The 20,683-nt window shown below is 40.7% G+C and overlaps 1 protein-coding gene across 1 annotated transcript in view; it reads right to left on the reverse strand.

Annotated features, from left to right (window-relative positions):
- The window catches only part of grid2 (glutamate receptor, ionotropic, delta 2), a 724,936-nt gene extending 722,713 nt beyond the window's left edge, over nucleotides 1-2,223 (reverse strand). The window contains exon 1 of the mRNA XM_037680996.1: nucleotides 2,103-2,223. Coding sequence (XP_037536924.1) covers nucleotides 2,103-2,184 — 82 coding nt within the window. The 5' untranslated portion in view covers nucleotides 2,185-2,223. The remainder of the gene's footprint in view (nucleotides 1-2,102) is intronic.
- Between the last annotated feature and the right edge of the window lie 18,460 nt (nucleotides 2,224-20,683).

Here is a 20,683-nt window from a genome sequence, read left to right on the forward strand (position 1 = left end):
GGATGGATGGATGGATGGATGGATGGATGGATGGATGGATGGATGGATACTTAAACTATGCAAATTCCATAAATATTAAATGTACATGGATGTAACCTTTCTGACTGACCTCACCTCCACCTATTGGCCGCTGGAGATGGGCATCAGCTTCCTGTGTTCATGAACAGGAATAACATGTATAGAATATGGATGAATCGTTTAGAACAGCGATATGTGTAGGTGTGTGGGTGCGTTCCTTTTTTGCGACTCCTCTGACAACTGAATTTGATCAAATCCTTAATAATCCTTAAATAAATTGGCCTGATAAACAAACTGATAGCTTACAATAATTTTGTTACAGAAATGCAAACACTTAACAAAAGAGCTTCTAATACACAAGAAATCTATTTACCAAACATTTAAAAGCTCAGGGTTTTTTATGCTGTAAAAAAGTCAGATAATGTTACAAGTTATTGAATACAGCCAGAGCCAGCTGATATGTCATGTGTGAACACAAACAGACCCAGAAAACAGATCGGTGGCTAGCCAAACATGATCCAAGTCCTGTTCCTGTAAATATCTCATAGTAAGTTACACACAAAACAAAAAGTATTGTCAAAAGAACATGTCTCACTGTGACACACTTGTCCAACGTGAAGCTGCTGCTGTGAGCAGACCTTTCAGTCACAGGGTGATCTGTCGAATCAGTGGATTACACTGCCACCTCTGTAGGAGCAGAACCACCGTCCACAAGCACAATCCTGTATTTAGGATGAAGCCTTGTTCACTTCAACACTTCCGTCAGACGCCCAACTGTGCTGTGCCAGAATGTCTCAGTGGCCGTCCTTGAATACTCTGAATCAAGTGGAAAGTCTTTTTATTGCACAAGTCAACACAAATGTTTGGCCTTTAACTTAACCTGACTATATCTATTCAATACTGGCCTTCCCTGTTTTCTGCCAAATAGATAACACACAGATAGATAACGTGCATCCCTTTAAGCTAGACTGGATCTCATTCACTTGCTCGTCTCAGCTGAAGCACCAAACTGGACCGGAGCCCAGAGAGACCCCGAACCTGATTCAGTTCTTGGCAAACTACATTCAGGAAGCCACTAAATTGGCTTATCTATTGTGACCCTGGCCAGCTGATTGGCAGACAGTGGCGCACAAAGCAGCAGATTATTGGGGGCGGGGGGGGGGGGGGGGGGGGGGGGGGGCGCTTTATAGTGTGTGCGTGTGCGTGTTAAAATCTGGATGGGATCTTTAAACCACGCAGCACGGACAGGTGGTTATCTCTCGACCTGCGCGTGCTCGTCACCCTGTCTTTCACGCGCCTCTCTCTGGTCCAGTGGCTCTCCAGAAGCCACCCATTCGTGCAGCGAGCATGCGCTCCTACCTCCTCTTATCCTGCAAGGCACGCTCCCTCCGTTTTACTTTCTCTCCATGTAGTCGGAGCCGGAGGTGCCGCGGCAGTCTGACAGAGAGGAGCTGCTCCTTCATGTGGACATCACGCTCAACACAACAGTGCCACACTATGACAGTGGTGAGGGAAGGCAGAAAAGACGTTAGGACACTTATTCCCTTCCTCCGCTCCCTGACACTGCAGCTGTATAGAAGAAAGAAAGTGGTCACGTCAACGTGCACCAGGATCTAATCTAGAAGTCGAAGATGAGCAGCCGATCCAGGATAATCCAGAGCAACATCCACCAGCACGCTCCCAAACCACCTGTTCTTCCGCGCAGTCTTTACGCACAGACACTCAGGGCTGGGAGGAATTCGAGGAAAAACGCAGCGTTCCCTACAGTCAGCACCCAACTACAACCAGCAAGCACTGGTGGTGTTAGTCTCCACAGATGAGCTGAACGACAAGAACTGATGCAAACTATTTTAAATGATGTATATGACGCGGCAGATCTCCCATCCAAGCCGAGCGAAAGCGTGACATATGGATGCAACAGAGAGAAGTCGACCACAGTGCGTCAAATACAGAAGCATTATGAGCAATGCTGTGACTGAAGCTGAAACCTTCCTGTCCTGAGAAATGCACTTAGAGCAAATGCATTAAAAAAAAAAAAAAGAAAAATAAAATCAGGGAGAAAATAAAGAAGCGCAGTAACTTACCAATATGGATGATTGAATCCGAGAGCGCCCACTTCCACTCCTGGCTCCAAAACACAGCAACAATTAACAAGATAACTTTCATTATGTCCAAAGATATCCGCTTTAGGAAAATAGACGGGAAGCCACAGCTCTGAGTTCAAATCCCCAGACACGAGCTCTTTGTGTTCACTCAATTTAGTCCATCGATTTCTGTCTTGATCTGCTCTCTTAACGTCCAAGCAGAGACGAAGCAAAATCCCTGGTTAGTGGGAGACCCTGTTGAAATTCCCTTCCAACATTAAACCGGGGTGAGTGGAGAGACGCTGAGCTGCAGTGGTGGGGGGGAAATAAATAAATAAATAAAAACACACGCCACATCCGAACGCCGACGCGATAAGATGAGCTGAGGATGCTGCCGACCATTTAAAGGGAATGCATCTGGAACACGCCGGCAGCGTGAGGGACACCGTGTGAAGGGGGGGAGAAAACCTTATCTTGAGAAGCAGGTCCTGCGATAATGACCCGAGATCCCCCCCGAGCCTTTCCAGAACTGACGACGCAGTTTCCCCCCCTGCACCAATCGCACAACCACCACCAGCAGCAGCACCAGCAGCACCAGCAGCACCAGCAGCAGCCTCAGAGGACCAAGCCAACGGTCCAAACTTCCATTTCCTCTGGGGCTTGGGATTCTTCCTGCACTTCTCTCAACGAGAGCACAAATCAGACAACACACGCGCGCGCGCGCACACACACTGCCAGCAGCGACTTTTGTTGGAGAGGAAAGGAAAAGATGGGTTTGTCACATGGCAAAACCAGGAGAGATATAATCCAAAATCCAAAATGGTCTTGTGCAGCTTCCTTTGGAAATCGAAGCGGGATCTTTATAATGAACGAAAGCTCCAAAAGCCACTGTTCGGGAAAAAACAACAACAACAAAAAAAGAATGTTTCTAAAAATTGCAGACTGTGGAGAGAAATTCACAGACGATGCGCACAACGACGCTCCGCGCTCATTGTATGCGGCGAAACTCGCGTCAGACTCAGGCTCGCGCCGTGGCTGGTGAGGAAGGAGGTGTGCTGCGTCCGTGTGGGAGAGGGAGGGGGGGGGGGGGGGAGAGAAGGAGGAAGAGAGAGGGAGGGAGGAGACCCAGGAGAGAGAAAAAGAGAGAGAGGCAGAAGCAGGCAGAGAGCAGTTGCCAACAAGGGCGCGCATCTACTGTCTGGATGTACCTCGGTGAAAGCGAGATGAAATGGGAATATCTGAGGAAGGGGGAGCAGAGTCTAACAGAGACCGGAGGGGGGGAGAGCCAACATTAGGCCTGTCATGCATGGGGTCCTTGGTTAGCCATTGATCTGATGTCTAAAGCTCTGATTCAACAAAAGATAATAAAAGAGTCGATCTGAGATTATTTTCTGCTGCTCAGATCATTTTTACAAATTCTGATCATCTTTATGCTTTAATGCGTCAGAATTATATTTTATTATTGGATCAGCACATTCTCTTGTTAAGTAATGTCTTTTGCTCCATAAGTTAGTCCTTTCATTTCCTGATTCCATCATTTTGTCCCTCTCATCTGCCCATCCAACTATTAAAAATCCATCCCTGATGTTCCATGAGTGTTTTTCTTTATCTGCCACAGACCTTGGATTAGGGATTGGAACTTCAGGCTATCACTGAGCACATTGTTGTTATGTGTTTAAAACACTTCACTAGAAACAAAAGATTTGATCGACAGTAATAGTGAGGTGATAAAATGTGTTCTCAGAGCTGACCTTTTCAAAATGCCATTGTTTTATGGTCACATTTTGACCAGGGTTGGACATCTCTGTGGTCAATGTGATAATTATCTCAATATACTGCAAACAAATTGACTCATGGGCAGAAAAAACTAGTACAGTGAGTTACAATTCAGCCGTTCAGCCTTTAATAAGAGTATAATCTGATTCAATAATTTTTATACTGTATCACATTGGAATTCAATGCAATATACAAATAAATAAAACTGTCCTAGAATAATTGTTTACAATCTAATAAGAAATGACCACTCACAAACAAGTCCTGTTTAACAATCTGCGCATAGCTTTTATAAAACCTGACACATTTATTAAAAATTGAGACTTTGTGCAAGTTTCATAAATCTGCAAACAGCACAAGTGTTTAACATTCTCAGTAACTCGGTGAGCAGGAAAATGTAATTTCTATATTAAAAAAAATTAAAAACACACCTTATTGAATTTCAGTAGATTCACATTTTGAGTGTTAGTTGCTGTTTATGCCGGTGCTGCTCCAGTTCTCTTCCTGAACTGTAGGTGGCACTAGATGAAAAACAAAACTATTAAAACAGCAGGAAGTGGCGCCAGATGAAGAGCTGTAAAAAAAAAAAACATGAAAGGGGTGTTATAAATACGCATTAACTTGTCTTACTTTTAATGATTAAACGGATCGTATTTAATTAGTACAAAGACTTAATAAAGTAATGCATCTCTCAAAACTGCATCAGTTCACAGCTTCTCTACTGACACAGCTGCATCATGCATGTGCATGTTCATGAACTGGTACAGACTGGTTTATCTTTACATCATTAATGTTTACAAAACCACTTTCACTATGATCCATTGGTGGAATAGATAGATATACAATTTAGTAAATTTCAGGGAGAAAAAACTTTGCTGCAATTGGTCTTAAAGGAACATTTCAAAACAAATTGGTTGATTTTTGACTATCACACTGGTTTCTGTCAAGAGTAAAACCTATTATGTACTTTTTAGACCTTTGTTGCCATTAAGCAAGATATATTTCTTTTGCTGCTTTACTTACACTGTCAAAACCTCAAATTAAATGCATTTGGTATAGTCTTGAAAAAAGATTCACATATAATAAAATATTTTTCTTAAATAAAAAGACTATAAACAATAACTTCAAACCTATTTAATGGGTTTCATAAGTGATTAATCAGCAATGACCACTGTGTGCTGGGAGCTGCTGTGTGTTTACATGTATGCATTAAACAAAAGCATTTTTGTCTTAAATCATTTGCCCTTAAAATTGAGAAAATGGAATTACCGAGTTTATTAAATGCATTAACAATGCATGCTGATAACACTGAACACTTATGTTTTAAAGATGAGTATCTGCTGTAAGATAAACTTTTATATGCTTGCTTAATAAAAACACCATACAGCATTTAAGAAACCCAGCTTTTTAAACAACAATAATTTGGGCATTTCTATGTGGCAGGATGGCTTGAGGACTAATACAGACATGAAGGTTTTCTGGGGTTGAAAATAATCCTTTTTGCCACCTCCATCTTCTTGCTCTTATCAGTAGTTGTGTCTAAGAGGCAACAGGTCCAGAAGGGAAACCCAGACATTCATCTCCCTGCTGATACTCTCCCGCTCCTCTTGGTGAACCTCGAGGCATTCCCAGGCCAGAGAAGATATCCAATACCTCCAGCAAGTTCTGGGTCTGCCCCAGGCTTTTCTCAGTGCAACAACCTCTAGAGAGACGGGTCCAGGACTTCTTTCAATGTTAAAGAACAGTGGTGCTACTCCCTGCTCCATCTAATGTGATCCTTGCCATTTTTTTCTAAGGCTGAGCCCAGCAACCCTTCAAAGGAAGCCCATTTTGGCTGCTTGTACATGCAATCTTGTTTTTATTCTGTCATTATCTACACTCCGTGACCATAGGTGAGGGTTAAACATAGACTTAAATCACACATACACCTGCCTACATCTTCACAATGACCAACCAAAGCATCACCCTCATTACTGGGGATGAGGCCCCATTCCATCAATCCATCTCTTGTTCTGTCCTACCATTGTTCATGAGCAAGACATTCAGATTATACTCCTCCACCTGGGGTAAAGATGCCAGCTCTGTCCTGCAAACACTTTGTATGTAAAGGGCACATATGCAGACACAAAGTAGATATTTGTACCCTGTCAGTAAACACAACAGTTTTGGCCACTCATTTAGAAAAACGTATAAATAAATAAATAAATAAATAAATAAATAAATAAATAAATAAATAAATAAATAAATAACCTCTGAAAATGAGATCCTAAAATGAACCATTTTTTAAAAGCGTATTTTGTGAGGAGATTTATCCCCAGCCTTCTTACTGACAAAGCCTGTTGAGCTTTGTCAGAATAGACTGAAAGAGTTTGACCTACCGTCTTTACTTCTCTCAAATTCTTCCAACTGTTTTCCATTTTACAATTACACAGGCCATTTTGCTCCTGGGGGCATTCAAAGCTTTAGAAATGCTTTTGTGCCCTTCTCTCCTCTTCATCTAAAGTGTGCCACAGTTTTTAAACAGTAGAAGTATCTTGGGAGTTTGTCAGACTTCATAGCATGGTTTTATCCTGATACACTGGAGGGACTGTGGGACCGTTGTCTGGACACGTGTGCGCTGTTCAAAATGTTGTCACTATTTGGTCACAGGTTGGCCTTGGTCCGTTTAAAAGTCTAAATCTCAACACAAAGAACATTTCACCTTTTTATTCTGATTAATGTCGAGTCTGTGCATTTACTTCATAGTAACAGGTCAAAAACTGGAAACTAATAGAGGGATCAATATCTAATTCCACAAAATTAATACACTTTATCCATTTGTCACTTTTTCAGTGATCACGACATCGGGTGGACAACAGGAGCTATAACGACCTCAAGAGCGTGACTAAAGCGCTAATAATTTCAATCCATCCATTACTTTTACCTGCTTCTTCATTTTCGGGTCACGGGGGTCACTGGTGCCCATATCCAACCATCACTGTATGAGAGGCAGGGTACACCTTGGACAGGTCTCCAGTCAATCACAGGGACACATAGAGACAAACGAGACAACCATTCACTCTCTCACTCACACCTAGGGACAATTTAGAGTTACCAATCAGCCTAACATGCATGTTTTTGGTCTGTGGGAGGAAACTGGAGTACCAGGAAAAAACCACGCATGTACAGAGAGAACATGCAAACTTCACCCAAAAAGACCCCTGGCCATATGATTTGGTGACCTTCTCACTGAGAAGCAACAGCTCTACCAACTGATCCACCGTGCCATCAATTTTAATCCAATGTAAGCAAAAAAAAATTAGAAGCTGGGACAACTGTTTTTTCTTTTGTACGAAGTACTACATTATGATTACTTTACAGTTTGCTCTGCAAACAAGAGTTGTCTTTCAGCAATAACACATCCTCCATGCTGAAACACACACACACACACACACACACACACACACACACCGTGGACGATGTGTTATTGCTAAACGACAACTCCTGAATGCAGAGCGAACAACTACAAATCATGTAATTGTGTGACCCATTTAAAAAAGATAAGCAATTAAATTATTGGAACATAAAAGGTAGATCCTTGGACACACTATACTTTATTTGGTGAAATAAGATCAAATTGATCCCAAACCTTTGAATGCCATTTACTGTGAATCACCAAACTGCACCGAAGTCTCTTTCCAAAATTATATCTCCTCATAAACAACATTCTTTAAGAATCATGATGCATCTTAAATAGCTTGTCTAGCACCAACTCATTCAAATTTGTAAAACTGTGACCGACTTCGAACCCACTGAAACTTCCTGAGCCAATCCAGAGAAAAATAAAGCACCGATGACGTCTGAAGCCTTGAACATCATTTGTCAGATGAAAGTGGTGTTTTGATACTTGATACAAAGTGTTAGGAATCACTCTGCTCAGGAAGAACGACAAGCTCTGAAGCCTCTGTATCATATCAGGTTTTACCCTGGACCCTCTGTGCCTTCAAGTTGAGCCTAACCCCATCCTGCTGCTCACCTGCCTACAGATCCACCACAGTATCTGATTTACACTTGCTTCATCACCTCCATCTCCACCACCCTACATATCTGGAATCCCCACCCTCTTCTTTATATGGTCAGACTACAAGGAACCTGCAATAAGAAATATAATAACTACAAATCCAACAACTATATTACCTGGAACCCATTACCCATCTCCCTCCTTTACAGATCCTCCCAGTGTCTCCTGTGAATACTTAATTGTAAATAAATATTACTTACATTTTTAACTGAGTTGCTTAAGTCTGTTTACTCTCAGTTCCTCTGCTCTGGGTGTTTATTACAGCAAATATATTTTATATTGTTACATTCACAATATCATAACGTTATATGATTAAATTTAATGTTTATTTAATTCATTTTGATTAAGCACAATGTGGTTCATAAAAGTATTGCTTATGTGCATTAAGATAGTAATGAAAATATTCTGAGTAACACCTTGTGTGTGTGCTTGACCACAATTCCCACATCGGTCATAACATTTACTCTCTTTGCCTTATCTAAAAGCACAGCGCTTTGAGGAGGATTTCAAAACTAACTATGATCGGGGGCAGCACAGTGGCTCAGTTGGTAGAGCTGCTGCCTCTCAGCGAGAAGGTCGCTGGTTCAAATCCCAGTTGGAGACATTTCTGGGTGGAGTTTGCATGTTCTTTCTGTGCTAAGGTTGTTTGAACCCATCACTCTCTGCTGGAACATAGTCCATATTATGGTACTGTGTCTCGCCCTAGAGAAATCTCATCTCCTTGTGTTTACACTAACCTTTACTCTCTTTGTGCTCTCTGTAGCTCCTGTTATCAGTTCCTCTCCTCCTAGATCTGCCTCCAGCCATCTCCTGATCTGCTCCTGGAGTCCTCCTTGGATCAACCCCTGGTGCTACCACCTACAACAAATCTATAACCAACAACTAAGCATCTCCATCCAGCCTTAAGGTCCGCCCTGCCACTCTCGTTCATCCTTCTCCACTTACCTGGTCACCTGGTTTCTACTTTGATGCCCTGGAATCCTCTGGTGTCTGCTCCATGCCTGTAAAGAAAAACCATCGAGTAAGGATTATCATTCATATCTTTGGACAACCACCATTTCTCCATACTTCCATATACTCGCCATTTCCCATCTCCTACAGCCCCCTCCTGCATCCCTGTGCATCACCTTTTGTAAATAAAACACTTATCTGTTTGTAACTGTTGATCTCATGTCTCGTTTGAAGCTCTGGGTATTTGAAACCACTAAATTTGATATAATTACTAATTTTACACTTTTCTGTATTTTTTAATTGTAGGATTTTTGTTTGTATGAGCTTCATTTTTTTTATATTTCATGAAAAATCTCAGGTCATCAGAATCCTCAAGTTATTTAAGACAAAATAATTTTAGTTGCCTTTTGTTTAGCTTGAAGCAAGTGGATCAGTCTCGTGTTGGTTTTAATCATCTTTTCACCACTTTGTCTGAAATCTCATCAATGAGCCCCTTCAATTATTTGTTGTGCCTACAACACAGATGGTGAAACAGCTATTTTTTATTTATTTTTTATAATATCAAAGGTGATAAAAGTTTCACTGAACATTCTTTTCATAATTTTTCTTCATCTCAGAAACCATTATGATATTTTTCTGGATTCACGATAACATTGACATTCTGGATTGCACTGAACATGTTTATAACTGCAGCCAAGAAACATGTTGTCATTGTCCAATAAGAGCATGATAGTGTGCCTTCACATGACGTCATGCTGTTATTTATTTTTTTTTACAATTAAATATGTTTTTCCTACTCTAACAAAAGAACTAAAATTGCAGATTTCTATCTTGGCTTTGAGACTTGTAGATTAATTGTTAAATGTAGAAACATTCATGTTTACCACTTTGGTACCAATAAAATGTCAAAAATTCTTGAAGAATTTGGTGTGATTTGTACTTGTAGTAAAAAGTGTTTCAGTCTTTAGTAGCTGTGATGCCATTTTAAATAGAATTATTTTGAAAATGCACAAAGGTTTATGGAAACAAGGTTTTTAGCAAGGCACATTTTTACAGATAAAAAGCTAAAATTTGGTTGGTAGTAGCCAGGAGTCGTCCCAACACATTTTTAAGCACTAAAAGCTATCTGAAGATCTCACACTGTCCCATGAGCTAACAGCATTCATGAGTTTAACCAAAACGGCTGTAACTCCACTCCTTTTCATAAGATCTTGGTTAAAACTGTTATAAAAAGTGGTAGGTGATGTGCATACCTTCAATGATTACTAGGTCTTTTCAATAAAGCTCATTATCAACAATTAAGATTACTACATATTTATAAATGGTACAAGGAATACATTTAATCATATTTGTAAAAAACCTTTGAGCACCTGAGTGACTGTTGCCCTTTCATTTGTTCAGGTAAGTAGAGGAGTCACCTTGGAGGTGTTTAACGCAGTGAGTGTCAGTGAGATTTTATCTAAGTGCTATCAACTCACAAACCTAAAAAAAAGGTACACACATAAGTGCTATGTGGTGTCATCACTGTATGGAAAAATTAGTTCTCTTCATTTAACCCTTGGCACCTGGGATGCATCCAGGTGGAGCAGTGGGCAGCTATAAGCACCTGAGGAGCAGTTAGGGATTGGGTGTCTTGCTCAGAGACACCAGTAGGAATGCCTGGGGATCGAACCTGGGCCTTTCGGGTCCCGAGTCGGCTGCCCTGCCTCTATCCCAAATGAGAAAGCAGACAAAACTGCAGTTACACCTCAGAGTTTAATTCAGGTGTGAGCTGGGTGTCTGATTAGTATGCACATCTACAGCTACCACTGGCTCTCAAGGACATTGCCTGCCTTTCAGGGCGGGGGGTAAACAGTTGATGGTCTGTGTTTTTCTGTGTGGAGACACATACTGTACATGGAGGAGTTAGTCTGACAGGAACACTTTGCTTGAAGCTGTTAAGTGTCAGGGCTGCAGAAATCAACGTTTCAGAAGCTAAACCTCCTAATAGTTCAATCTACGAGTAAAATTTACGTGAGCGCACATGCATGTTAGCCGTGTGCTTCCAAACAAAAGATCAGACAGATGTTAAGCTCAAACATCATCTCAAATGGTTAAACTTCTCACCTCCTACAGATGCAGGTTATTCTTAGAGGCAGATGCGTGAAAACCAAACATCTTTTGATTTGCGTAACTAAAACAAAACTCACATTCATTCAAATATTAAATCTGATGAGTTTTGTTTGAAAGTTCATCTCCATTTTTTTTTTCCTTTTGCAATGCAGTGCAAATAGTAAATAATAGTGCAGAAGTAGCAAACTCTTTACAAAGTATTCTTTGAAAAATTGTTTTTCTTCTTGCACGGTTTTAAATGAGTTCATACACAGGAAGATATTACCCAAACCCACAACATGAAGCCATCTATCACCACCCAGCCTGGGAATGCACAAAATTCAATGACTCACCACAGTTCTGCTAATAATAAGGAGTGCTTCTTATTTATTTATGTGCCGTGTTTACGTAGCAATATTTTAGTGGCACTTCACCTGTCCACCTACCAGGCCATTAATGCTAATGGCTGCCTAATGTGGCAGAGAGGGATGGGTCTGCAGGTATCAGAGAACACAATCCAATCAGAGGTGCAGCAAAGCAGCAATCCAAAAGAGAAACTTCCTCCCAGCCACGGAAATTTAAACTACTACGCAAAAACACGACACAAATATGCAATCCTAAACAGTTGTGAAAGAAGTCCGACTCTTTTTGCTAGTTAAAAATATTTTCAAAAGACAAAAAAAAATTGTGACTTGAACACACTTTTTTTTTTTAAATCACCTTTTCAATTTTTTTCTTTATTTTCTAGTTAAAGTGTGGGATTGTAAATCAGATGTCCTGGATGATTGGCACAGATTGAGAGATTGAATGATTGAGAAAGCACAAGGAGGAGGTGGATTCTAGCCTGGGGCATGTATTGACCCAACTCTGGAAGCTGAGGAGAGCCTCTCAACTGCAATTATACTGAAACATACACTTCTTTTTTACTACCGTTTCTATTATTTATATCAGCTTTTTAGAAAGTTTTATATGTAGTATGTTTTATTTTTATTTTTATTAAAGCTTGACTTTAGTAATACAGGTTATAATCTAGCTCTAGGTTTGCTTGCAGTTCCTAGAGTTTCCAAAAACAGAATGGGAGGCAGAGCTTTCAGTTATCAGGATCCTCTCTTGTGGAACCAACTTCCAGTTTCTGTCTGTGAGGCTGACACATTGTCCAGTTTTAAGACTAGGCGTTCCTTTTGCCAAATCCTATAGTTAGGGTCGGCTTGGGTTTCCTGAGCTGTCCCTTAGATATGCTGTCATAGACTTAGACTGCTGGAGGACAAACTGACCACAATTTTCCACTCTGCTACTGTCTTTATTTACTCTGCTCAACCTGTTTTGTATTTGTAATTATTGTTTCTATACTTGACGTGTTTTTGTTTTTCAGGTACAGCTGCACCTACACCTGGACCTGCCATTCTATGTTCATCTGTCTCTCCTTCCTGTTCCTCTCAACCAGCCGGTCAAAGTAGATGGCTGCCTGTCCTGAGCCTGGTTCTGCTGGAGGTTTCTTCCTTTTAAAAAGAGAGTTTTTCCTTTCCACTGTTGCCATTGAGCTTGCTCAGGATGGGAGACTGTAACGAAGCCAAGATTCAACATGTCTGCTGGCCTCCTCAGATAGAAAACTTTACTAATAGACTTTTCTATGTATGTGAATGTTTCTGTAAAGTGCCCTGAGACAACTTTGTTGTGATTTGGCGCTATATAAAAAAAACTGAATTGAATTGAATCAAAACCACATGAATATAAAAAATCCCCACAATAATCAACATTTATTGGCTTTATATCAGCGCTTGTATTTATACTACATTTATGTGTCATTATTGAGTGGTTACTTTTCCTATATATTAGTTTGATATATTAAAGACATGTTTGTCTCCATTTTATATTCTTAACCCCTACATTTTGTCCTGTGGACTTGTCCTTTCCTGGCCACATCCCGCCTCTCTCACAATGACCTCAAGATAGGCACCAGCTCCCTGGAATGGATGGATGAATGGATGCTTAGGGTAACAGTAAGTATCCTCAGCTCTTTCAGAGAGCCTTTTTCCTGTAAGTGGTGCTGAAACACTGAGCAGGACTTCATTCAGGCTTTGACGCTGTCTAGAATGAGTGTGCTGAAATCAAAGCTGAAGCATCACAGCGATACATTCCAGACCTAACCACAACAGTATGATACACACACACTGAGTGTAAAAGTTCTTAAACTTTCACAAAATAATAACTACTTAAGACCTCACAGGCACCATCTTCTTTGTGCATGGAAACATAAATACTGAATACTACGTAATATATAAATACTAAGATGATAGTTTGAATTAGGAAATAATTCTTAACTGCATGTATTGCTCGGAACAGAATAATAATGTAGAACTAAAGGAAGATGGTGATCAGCTAATATCCCAGAGATCCTGCTTGCTTTAAAGATCACTAACAGCTGAGTAAACAGTTTACTTAAACTCACTTTTCAACCAAAAGTCCTCCATTTTTGCAACTTTTATTTTGATTAAAAAAAAACCTTCAAGGTCAAGTGTTTAATAGAAAGACTGATTTTAGTACCTTACTATGGTTGTATTTACTACAAGATACAAAAGCTTCTCAACAACAATAAACCTATATCATTAAAACGAGGACAAGATATGCATCACTGTGATGCTTTATGGCAACAGAAAATCAAATTCCACATCAAAGTTGACTGAATATGTTCAGATCACTCGGGTTTATACATTTAAGCCATCTAAGCGGAAATTACTTTCAGCTTTAGAATATAGATTGTCAAACACAGTATAAATGTTCTACGTCTCTGCTGAAAGTGTGTTATTAGGCTCCAGCAGTTAACAGCATGAGATGCATTCAGTATAAAGGAAAATCTGTGAGGTACTCAGTCTACCAAGCTGAAAATGCAGACATATTTTTAAATCTGGCATCAGCACCACCCGGAAAGTGTTACATTTTATCAGTTCGGAATGACTAACGCTGTGTGTTTTAAAAATTTAGTCTAGCTCGGCTGCAAACACACTGAATTGCATCAGCGCCTTGCTGTGCATGTGGGTTCACTATACCACATGAAAAATGTCACCTCACTCTGCATCACACGTCCACAACTTACATCCCATTCAGGAGGTGCTCTCGGGGTCAGAGAAGACTTTTGAACCTGGAGACTCAACTTCGTTGTGTTCAATAAACTGATCAGCTCCGATTTCATGCAAAGTAATGAAGGACCCAAATGTAGCAGCTGAATGAAAAGCTTCAGAGATGCCCAGGAGGGAAATTTGATACCATGTCAAAATGGGTTGGTTTTGCCTGTTTAGCTAAGTAAAACTATAAATTTTCACTCTACATAGTGACCTCAGTGCTCTTACATTTCTGGAGTTTGGCAGAACCCATGTGCAGGGAGGACTAGGAGAACACATGTTTAAAAGTAGAATCTATTTTTTTAAATAAAATAAAAAAACAAGAAGGCAGCACGATGCTGCAGCTGGTAGAGCTGTTGCCTCTCAGCAAGAATGTTGCTGGTACAAATCCCAGCTGGAGACCTTTCTGGGTGGAGTTTGCATGTTCTCTCTGCATCCGTGAGTTTTCTCCGGGTACTCCGGTTTCTTCCCACAGACCAAAAACATGCATGTTAGGTTGACTAGTAACTCTAAATTGTCCCTAGGTGTGAATGAGAGAGTGGATGGTTGTTTGTCTTGTTCGTCTCTATGTGTCCCTGTGATGGACTGGAGACCTGTCCAGGGTGTCCCCCGCCTCTTGCACAGTGAATGCTGGATGTGGGCACCAGTGACCCCATGACCAATAATGGAAGAAACGAGTAAAAGATAATTGATGGAGTGAAGAACAAAAGCTGACATGCAGCAAACTTACAAAATCGTAAGGATGACACGGAGGAAGACGCTAAACAAGATACTAAGGAACACACTCGCAGACTTATATGCAGGTGCTAACGAACAGACAATGACAAACACCTGGGGCAGGACAACAGGTGGCAGAGGCAGGAGCTGATTACAAGAGGGAAAAAAAGTTTTTAAGCTCAATCATCCAGGTAGATAACAACAAAAAAGGTTAAATCATGTCATCTGGACCAGTTTCTTTAAGAGAGAAATGTTTCGTGTTCCATCCGGAAGACCATCTGGAAGACCAGGACAGAAGAGATAAGAATGATATAAATACACACAGATCCTCTCAAGTACGAGTTGACATTTTTCTACAATATTTAGCACACCATGATCTTCAACATATAAAAAAAACCCCTTTTTTTTTTTTGCCAAGATAAAAAAAATAATTAAATGGGCACAAACCATGTTCCAGTTTATTTGAAAATTTTCATCACAGTTTGTCTAAAAAGTGTGTAAATGTTAAGCTGCACCTCAATTATCTGTCCAAAACAGTTTTAAAAAAAAGCAGCAGGTAAAGCTTCAAAATGCCATTACTGTTTTAATATGCTTTTAAGGTACACTCAGATCCATCTGCAGGAGTCATTCAGCGCTGTTCTGGTCTGCTGGAACGTGCAGAGGGCAGTAGTGGAAAGCACTTACTGTAAAGAAGGCTGCAGAGTATGGTAATAAATGGGCTGAAATGGTATGTGCACAGTGTGGATCGCATGTGCAGATTGGGTTTCATAAATCATAGCAACACAAGTAATGACAGAGGAAAAAAATCATAAATGCTGACAACTTCCAGAAGAATATTAATTACTAAAGTTTGTAGGGAAAAGCATGAAATGGAAGTTGAAACTGATCTTAAAATACAGAAAAAAACTCTAATCTAGGAAATTTAATATTTCTGTCTTAAGTGTCCACCACTGAAGACAATGGCAGTAAATGTTTTGCCCATATTTATGTGCACTTCGAATTTAGCTTTAGCAAAATATCTCATGAACCACTGGATGAAATTTAATAAAGCTCAAGGTAATCAGATGTGCATCAACTGATTGACGTATGGAGTCAGCCCCATCCAAGATGGCTACCACAGCTGAGAGCTCTGCAAACAGAAAAGATGGACACAACTCAGGTTATTTTACAGCTACAGAGCTGAGACTTGGTGTGACAGTGGCTGACAGTCATCTCTAAATCATACTGAGAGCACAAGCTGATCACAGGAGACTAGTGCATAAAACAGTTGAACTCAGCCTGTCCGTTAGCAAAATATCTCATGAACCACTGGACGAATTTTAATGAAGCTTTTAAAAAATAAACATTGAATCATCTATTACTCATTAGCTTTTAGAGTCAACCAAAAACAACATGGCTGCCATAGTTAATCAACAGTAGGTGACTGTGGTGTCTAACTTTTGTGTTTATTTGTTTGTTTTGCTTTTGTGTTTCAGGCAGACCAGGGGATCAGTTATGAGTTATGAGGCACACCTGGGCTCAGTGTTCATCCCCATATTGTTTCAGTCATCTACAGACAATCTCCATATTACAGACAAGCTGATGACAAATATTTATTATTTTACTTTCTTTCAAATAAATTACTTTTTCTGAACTTGCCACCTTGTGTCGTCTTTTATTGCTATAGTTCAATCAAACTGTAACACAACATGAATATCACTATAACTCGGTCAATTTTACATATATTTTGCTAAAATGTGGAGAAGAAATAGCTGAACATCAGCCCTAAATTATACTCAGACACTATGTTTTGTGAAATATTGTTGCTCAAAACTATTGAAACAGCTGTTGGCATTATCCCTGTCTGTTTATTAGAAAGAAAAATGAACAAAAAAATATTTTATAATTGAAGCTTTTTCACTGACAAGCCTGTGTTTGTCTTTTTTATTTTTATTATTTCAACACTTGTCCTAATATTAATAAACAAAGCAACCATTAAAATACAAAAAAAATAAGTTCAGAAAATCTATGAAGTTACATTCTTAAAACAGTTATAACATTTTATTTCGTTACCCATTGTTGACACATTTGTACTGAAATTTGTCTTTTTTTATTTAAAAAGAGACTTTAATTGACCTTGAAGAGAATCACAACTAATTTGGAATATTATGCTTTATAAAAAAAAAAAGAATCATTCTTTCCAACCTCATGGCTGTGTCGAGTGAAGTTAGACAGGACTCTCCATGCAGCTGCATGCTAAAACCTGCATGTGACATGATAATGATTGAAGCATTTGGTAAGCAGACATGCCGTCTGATGTGCGATTTTGTCTCAGTACTCTTCCATGCAGAAGCTGTACAAACTCCCTCCTGCTGTTTTCCATCCCAGCTCGATTGGAGTCTGATGCTGTTCCATCTAAAGCCCATTATCACATTAAAGCAGCTCACTGCAAAGACACAACAGAGAAATTCAAGAGATTTTTATCTGCAAAAGGAAAAATCAATGTATAAGTGAGAACAACAAACGGCATGAAGCAAACCTAAAACACACTTCATATTTGTGTTTACCAAATTACTAGCACAAACATGGATGATATTTTGCTAATGTACAAAAATCATTGCAGATTTTCTCAATATTACCTCCTTCAATAAGTCGTATTTCTCTGCCCAACCTAATAAAAATGTAATCCACGCTCACATCCTGGCACTGGGACTGCTCAGCCATTTTCAGGTTCAGTTCGCTGAGGAAGCCCATAGATCAACAAGTGGCCTACGATGTAGTGTGATGTTAGAATGAATAAAGAATCTGTTGTCGTGATGAGTAATGCAGACAAGCAAAAGTGTTAAATGCCTGAATGTCTGCTGCCATCCTTTACAATGAGAAGCATCACTTTCTGCCAACAAAACGCACCAAAGCTGCCCACTGTGACTCACGCAGGAGAACAGATTGCCGTGTTCTGTTCGGATTATTTTATGAAATGAAATTAAGTCAAGCGCCGTCGATCTTTTGTTTCTGTCTTGTTAAGATTAAATGCTGTTGTTTAATAGCCTGTGTACAAACAACTTGAGTTAAATATTGTTTCTGGTCATTAATTATCGCCAAAGTGCACTGCTGCTGAATTTAAAATAATTTATTTAGGTGTATTTGTTCAGAGTTATCTCACTTAATGAAACTAAGTTGTTAAAGCTTGCAGGAATATTCCACAAGCTCCAAGAGGCTGCAGAACGAGACACACTGCTGATGTGCGCTGCTGAAAATTGAATCTTGCTTGTTTCGTCTGAGCTGAAGTTGCTTTCAAAAATCTTCCAAGGAAAATTGTTCCGGCTCTGTTTGGTGCTGAGACTTCACGTCAGCTCACTGGGTTTGGAAATGTGAAAACTGTTTTGTGAAGTGGAAGCAGCGCAAACAATTTCTTACCTCGAAAACAATAAACAGCCAAGATGTTCTTATATTCTTTTACAAGACGTGTAGTTCTGATTTGTAGCCAAGCTGACATGGATTTAGTTAAAGTCAGAACTTTTGTTTCAACCTCCGTGAACTGAACATCCAGCACGGTAATTAAAATGTTCTGATGAGGTTTCCAACGGTCTGCATGCCTGTCTCTTTGTTCGCAGTGAAAAGGCCATTTCTTTTCTGTAATGTCATCACAGCTGGATGCTCATCTTCTGTCATGCAGTGCACATTTTTTTACTTTGACAAACAAGAAATAATTTTTTTTAAATGTTCTTTTTCATTTTTCATCTAAAAAATTGTTTAAAATGGACAGACTGTCAAAATGTCAACTTTTGTAGAGGAAACAAAAGCATAAAAAGTAGGTATTCTGTTGTCAAAGCAGCATCAACGTTTTAAACAACATTTCTAAACATCAATCAACAAATCAGAGTATTTCACAAATCACTGATGTATAGCAGCTCCACAAGCAGATTGATTTTGAGCAGAAAGACAAAAAGCTTTCTTACGGATTCGTCTTTAAACAAAAGCCTGTGGAAGTTACCATATCTCACAGCAAAAACACCAGCTAATGTTAAAAATGTTGGTGCTATTCTCTGGACTGATTTTTTCCATTTGAAACAAACAGATTTATCCCCACTTTATCTAAAATAACCAATAAATCTCCATTGCAAGCTGAATGAACTGTAGATTTCCTGCTTGTCATCAGGAACTGCTCTGTGGTTCAATACATTTAGACTGAACATTCACTAGAGGTCGTCGGGAGGTGGAAGGAATACTTCTTGGACCTTTTCAATCCCACGGGCACGTCTTCCATGGAGGAAGCTGAGTCGGGGGACTTTGGGGTTGATCCATCCATAAACGTGGCTGAGGTTGCCGAGGTAGTTAAAAGCTCCACGGCAGCAGGGCTCCGGGGGTGGATGAGATTCATCCTGATTTCCTTAAGGCTGTGGATGTTGTGGGGCTGTCTTGGTTGACACGCCTTTGCAACATCGCATGGACTTCTGGGGCAGTGCCACTGGATTGGCAGACTGGGGTGGTTGTTCCCCTCTTTAAAAAGGGGGACTGGAGGGTGTGCTTCAATTACATGGGCATCACTCTCCTTAGCCTCCCTGGTAAGGTCTATTCAGGGGTACTGGAGAAGTGAGTCCGATCGTTGGTCGAACCTCAGATCTAGGAGGAACAATGAGAGTTCCATCCTGGCCGTAGAACACTGGACCAGCTCTTTACCCTCACTAGGGTCCTCGGGGGGTCATGGGAATTGGCCCATCCACTCTACATGTGTTTTGTGGACTTGGAGAATGCATTTGACCGTGTTCCTCAGGGTACACTGTGGTGGGTGCTCTGTGAGTAAGGGATTGGGGGCCCGTTGTTACAGGCTGTTCAGTCCCTATACAAGCGGTGCGAGAACTTGGTTCGCATTGCCGGCAGTAAGTCGGACCCCTTCAGGATGGGAGTTGGACTCCATCAGGGCTTCCCTTTGTCACAGATTCTGTTCATAACTTTTTTGGATAGAATTTCTCGGAGCAGCCAGGGGGCGGAGGGATTCTGGTTTGGTGGCCTCAGGATTTCATCTCTGCTCTTTGCATGTGGTCCTGTTGGTGTCATCGTGCCGTGATCGTCATCTCTCACTGGAGAGGTTTGTAGCTGAATGTGAAGTGGCTGGGATGAGAATCAGCACCTCCAAATCTGAGGCCATGGTTCTAAAACGGAAAAGGGTGGATTGGTCTCTTCAGGTCAAGGGTGAGGCTCTGCCTCAAGTGGAAGAGATCAAGTATCTCAGGGTTTTGTTCATGAGTGAGGGAAGAATGGAACGTGAGATTGTGCAGCGTCTGCAGTATTGTGGATTCTGTACCAGTCCACTGTGCTGAAGAGGGAGCTGAGCTGTAAGGTAAAGCTCTCTGTTTACTGGTCAGGCTATGTTCCTACCCTCACCTATGGTCACAAGCTCTGGGTAGTGACCAAAAGAATGAAATTGCAGATACAGTTGGTTGAAATGAGTTTCCTCCGTAGGGTAGCTGGACTCTCCCTTACAGATAGGGCGAGAAGTTCAGTTATCCGGGAAAGACTCGGAGTAGAACCGCTGCTCCTCCACATCGAGAGGAGCCAGTTGAGGTAGTTCGGGCATCTGGTAAGGATACCCCCTGGACGCCTCCCTAGGGAGGTGCTTTGGGCATGTCCGACTGGGAGAAGACCCCGGGGGAGACCCAGGACATACTGGAGAGACTATGTCTCTCAGTTGGCCTGGGAATGCCTTGGGGTCCCCCCAGAAGAGCTGGAAGAGGTGGCTGTGGAAAGAGATGTCTGGGCCTCCCTGCTCAAGCTGCTGCCCCCGCGACTCAACTTCAGAACAAGTGGAAGAAAATGGATGAATGGATGGATTCGTTAGAGGTGGCAAATTTACAATGAATGAATGGTATGAATGGGACAGACTAAGGAAA

The sequence above is a fragment of the Nematolebias whitei genome, chromosome 8, assembly GCF_014905685.2.
Source record: "Nematolebias whitei isolate Nwh7 chromosome 8, NemWhi1, whole genome shotgun sequence".
NCBI lineage: Eukaryota > Metazoa > Chordata > Actinopteri > Cyprinodontiformes > Rivulidae > Nematolebias > Nematolebias whitei.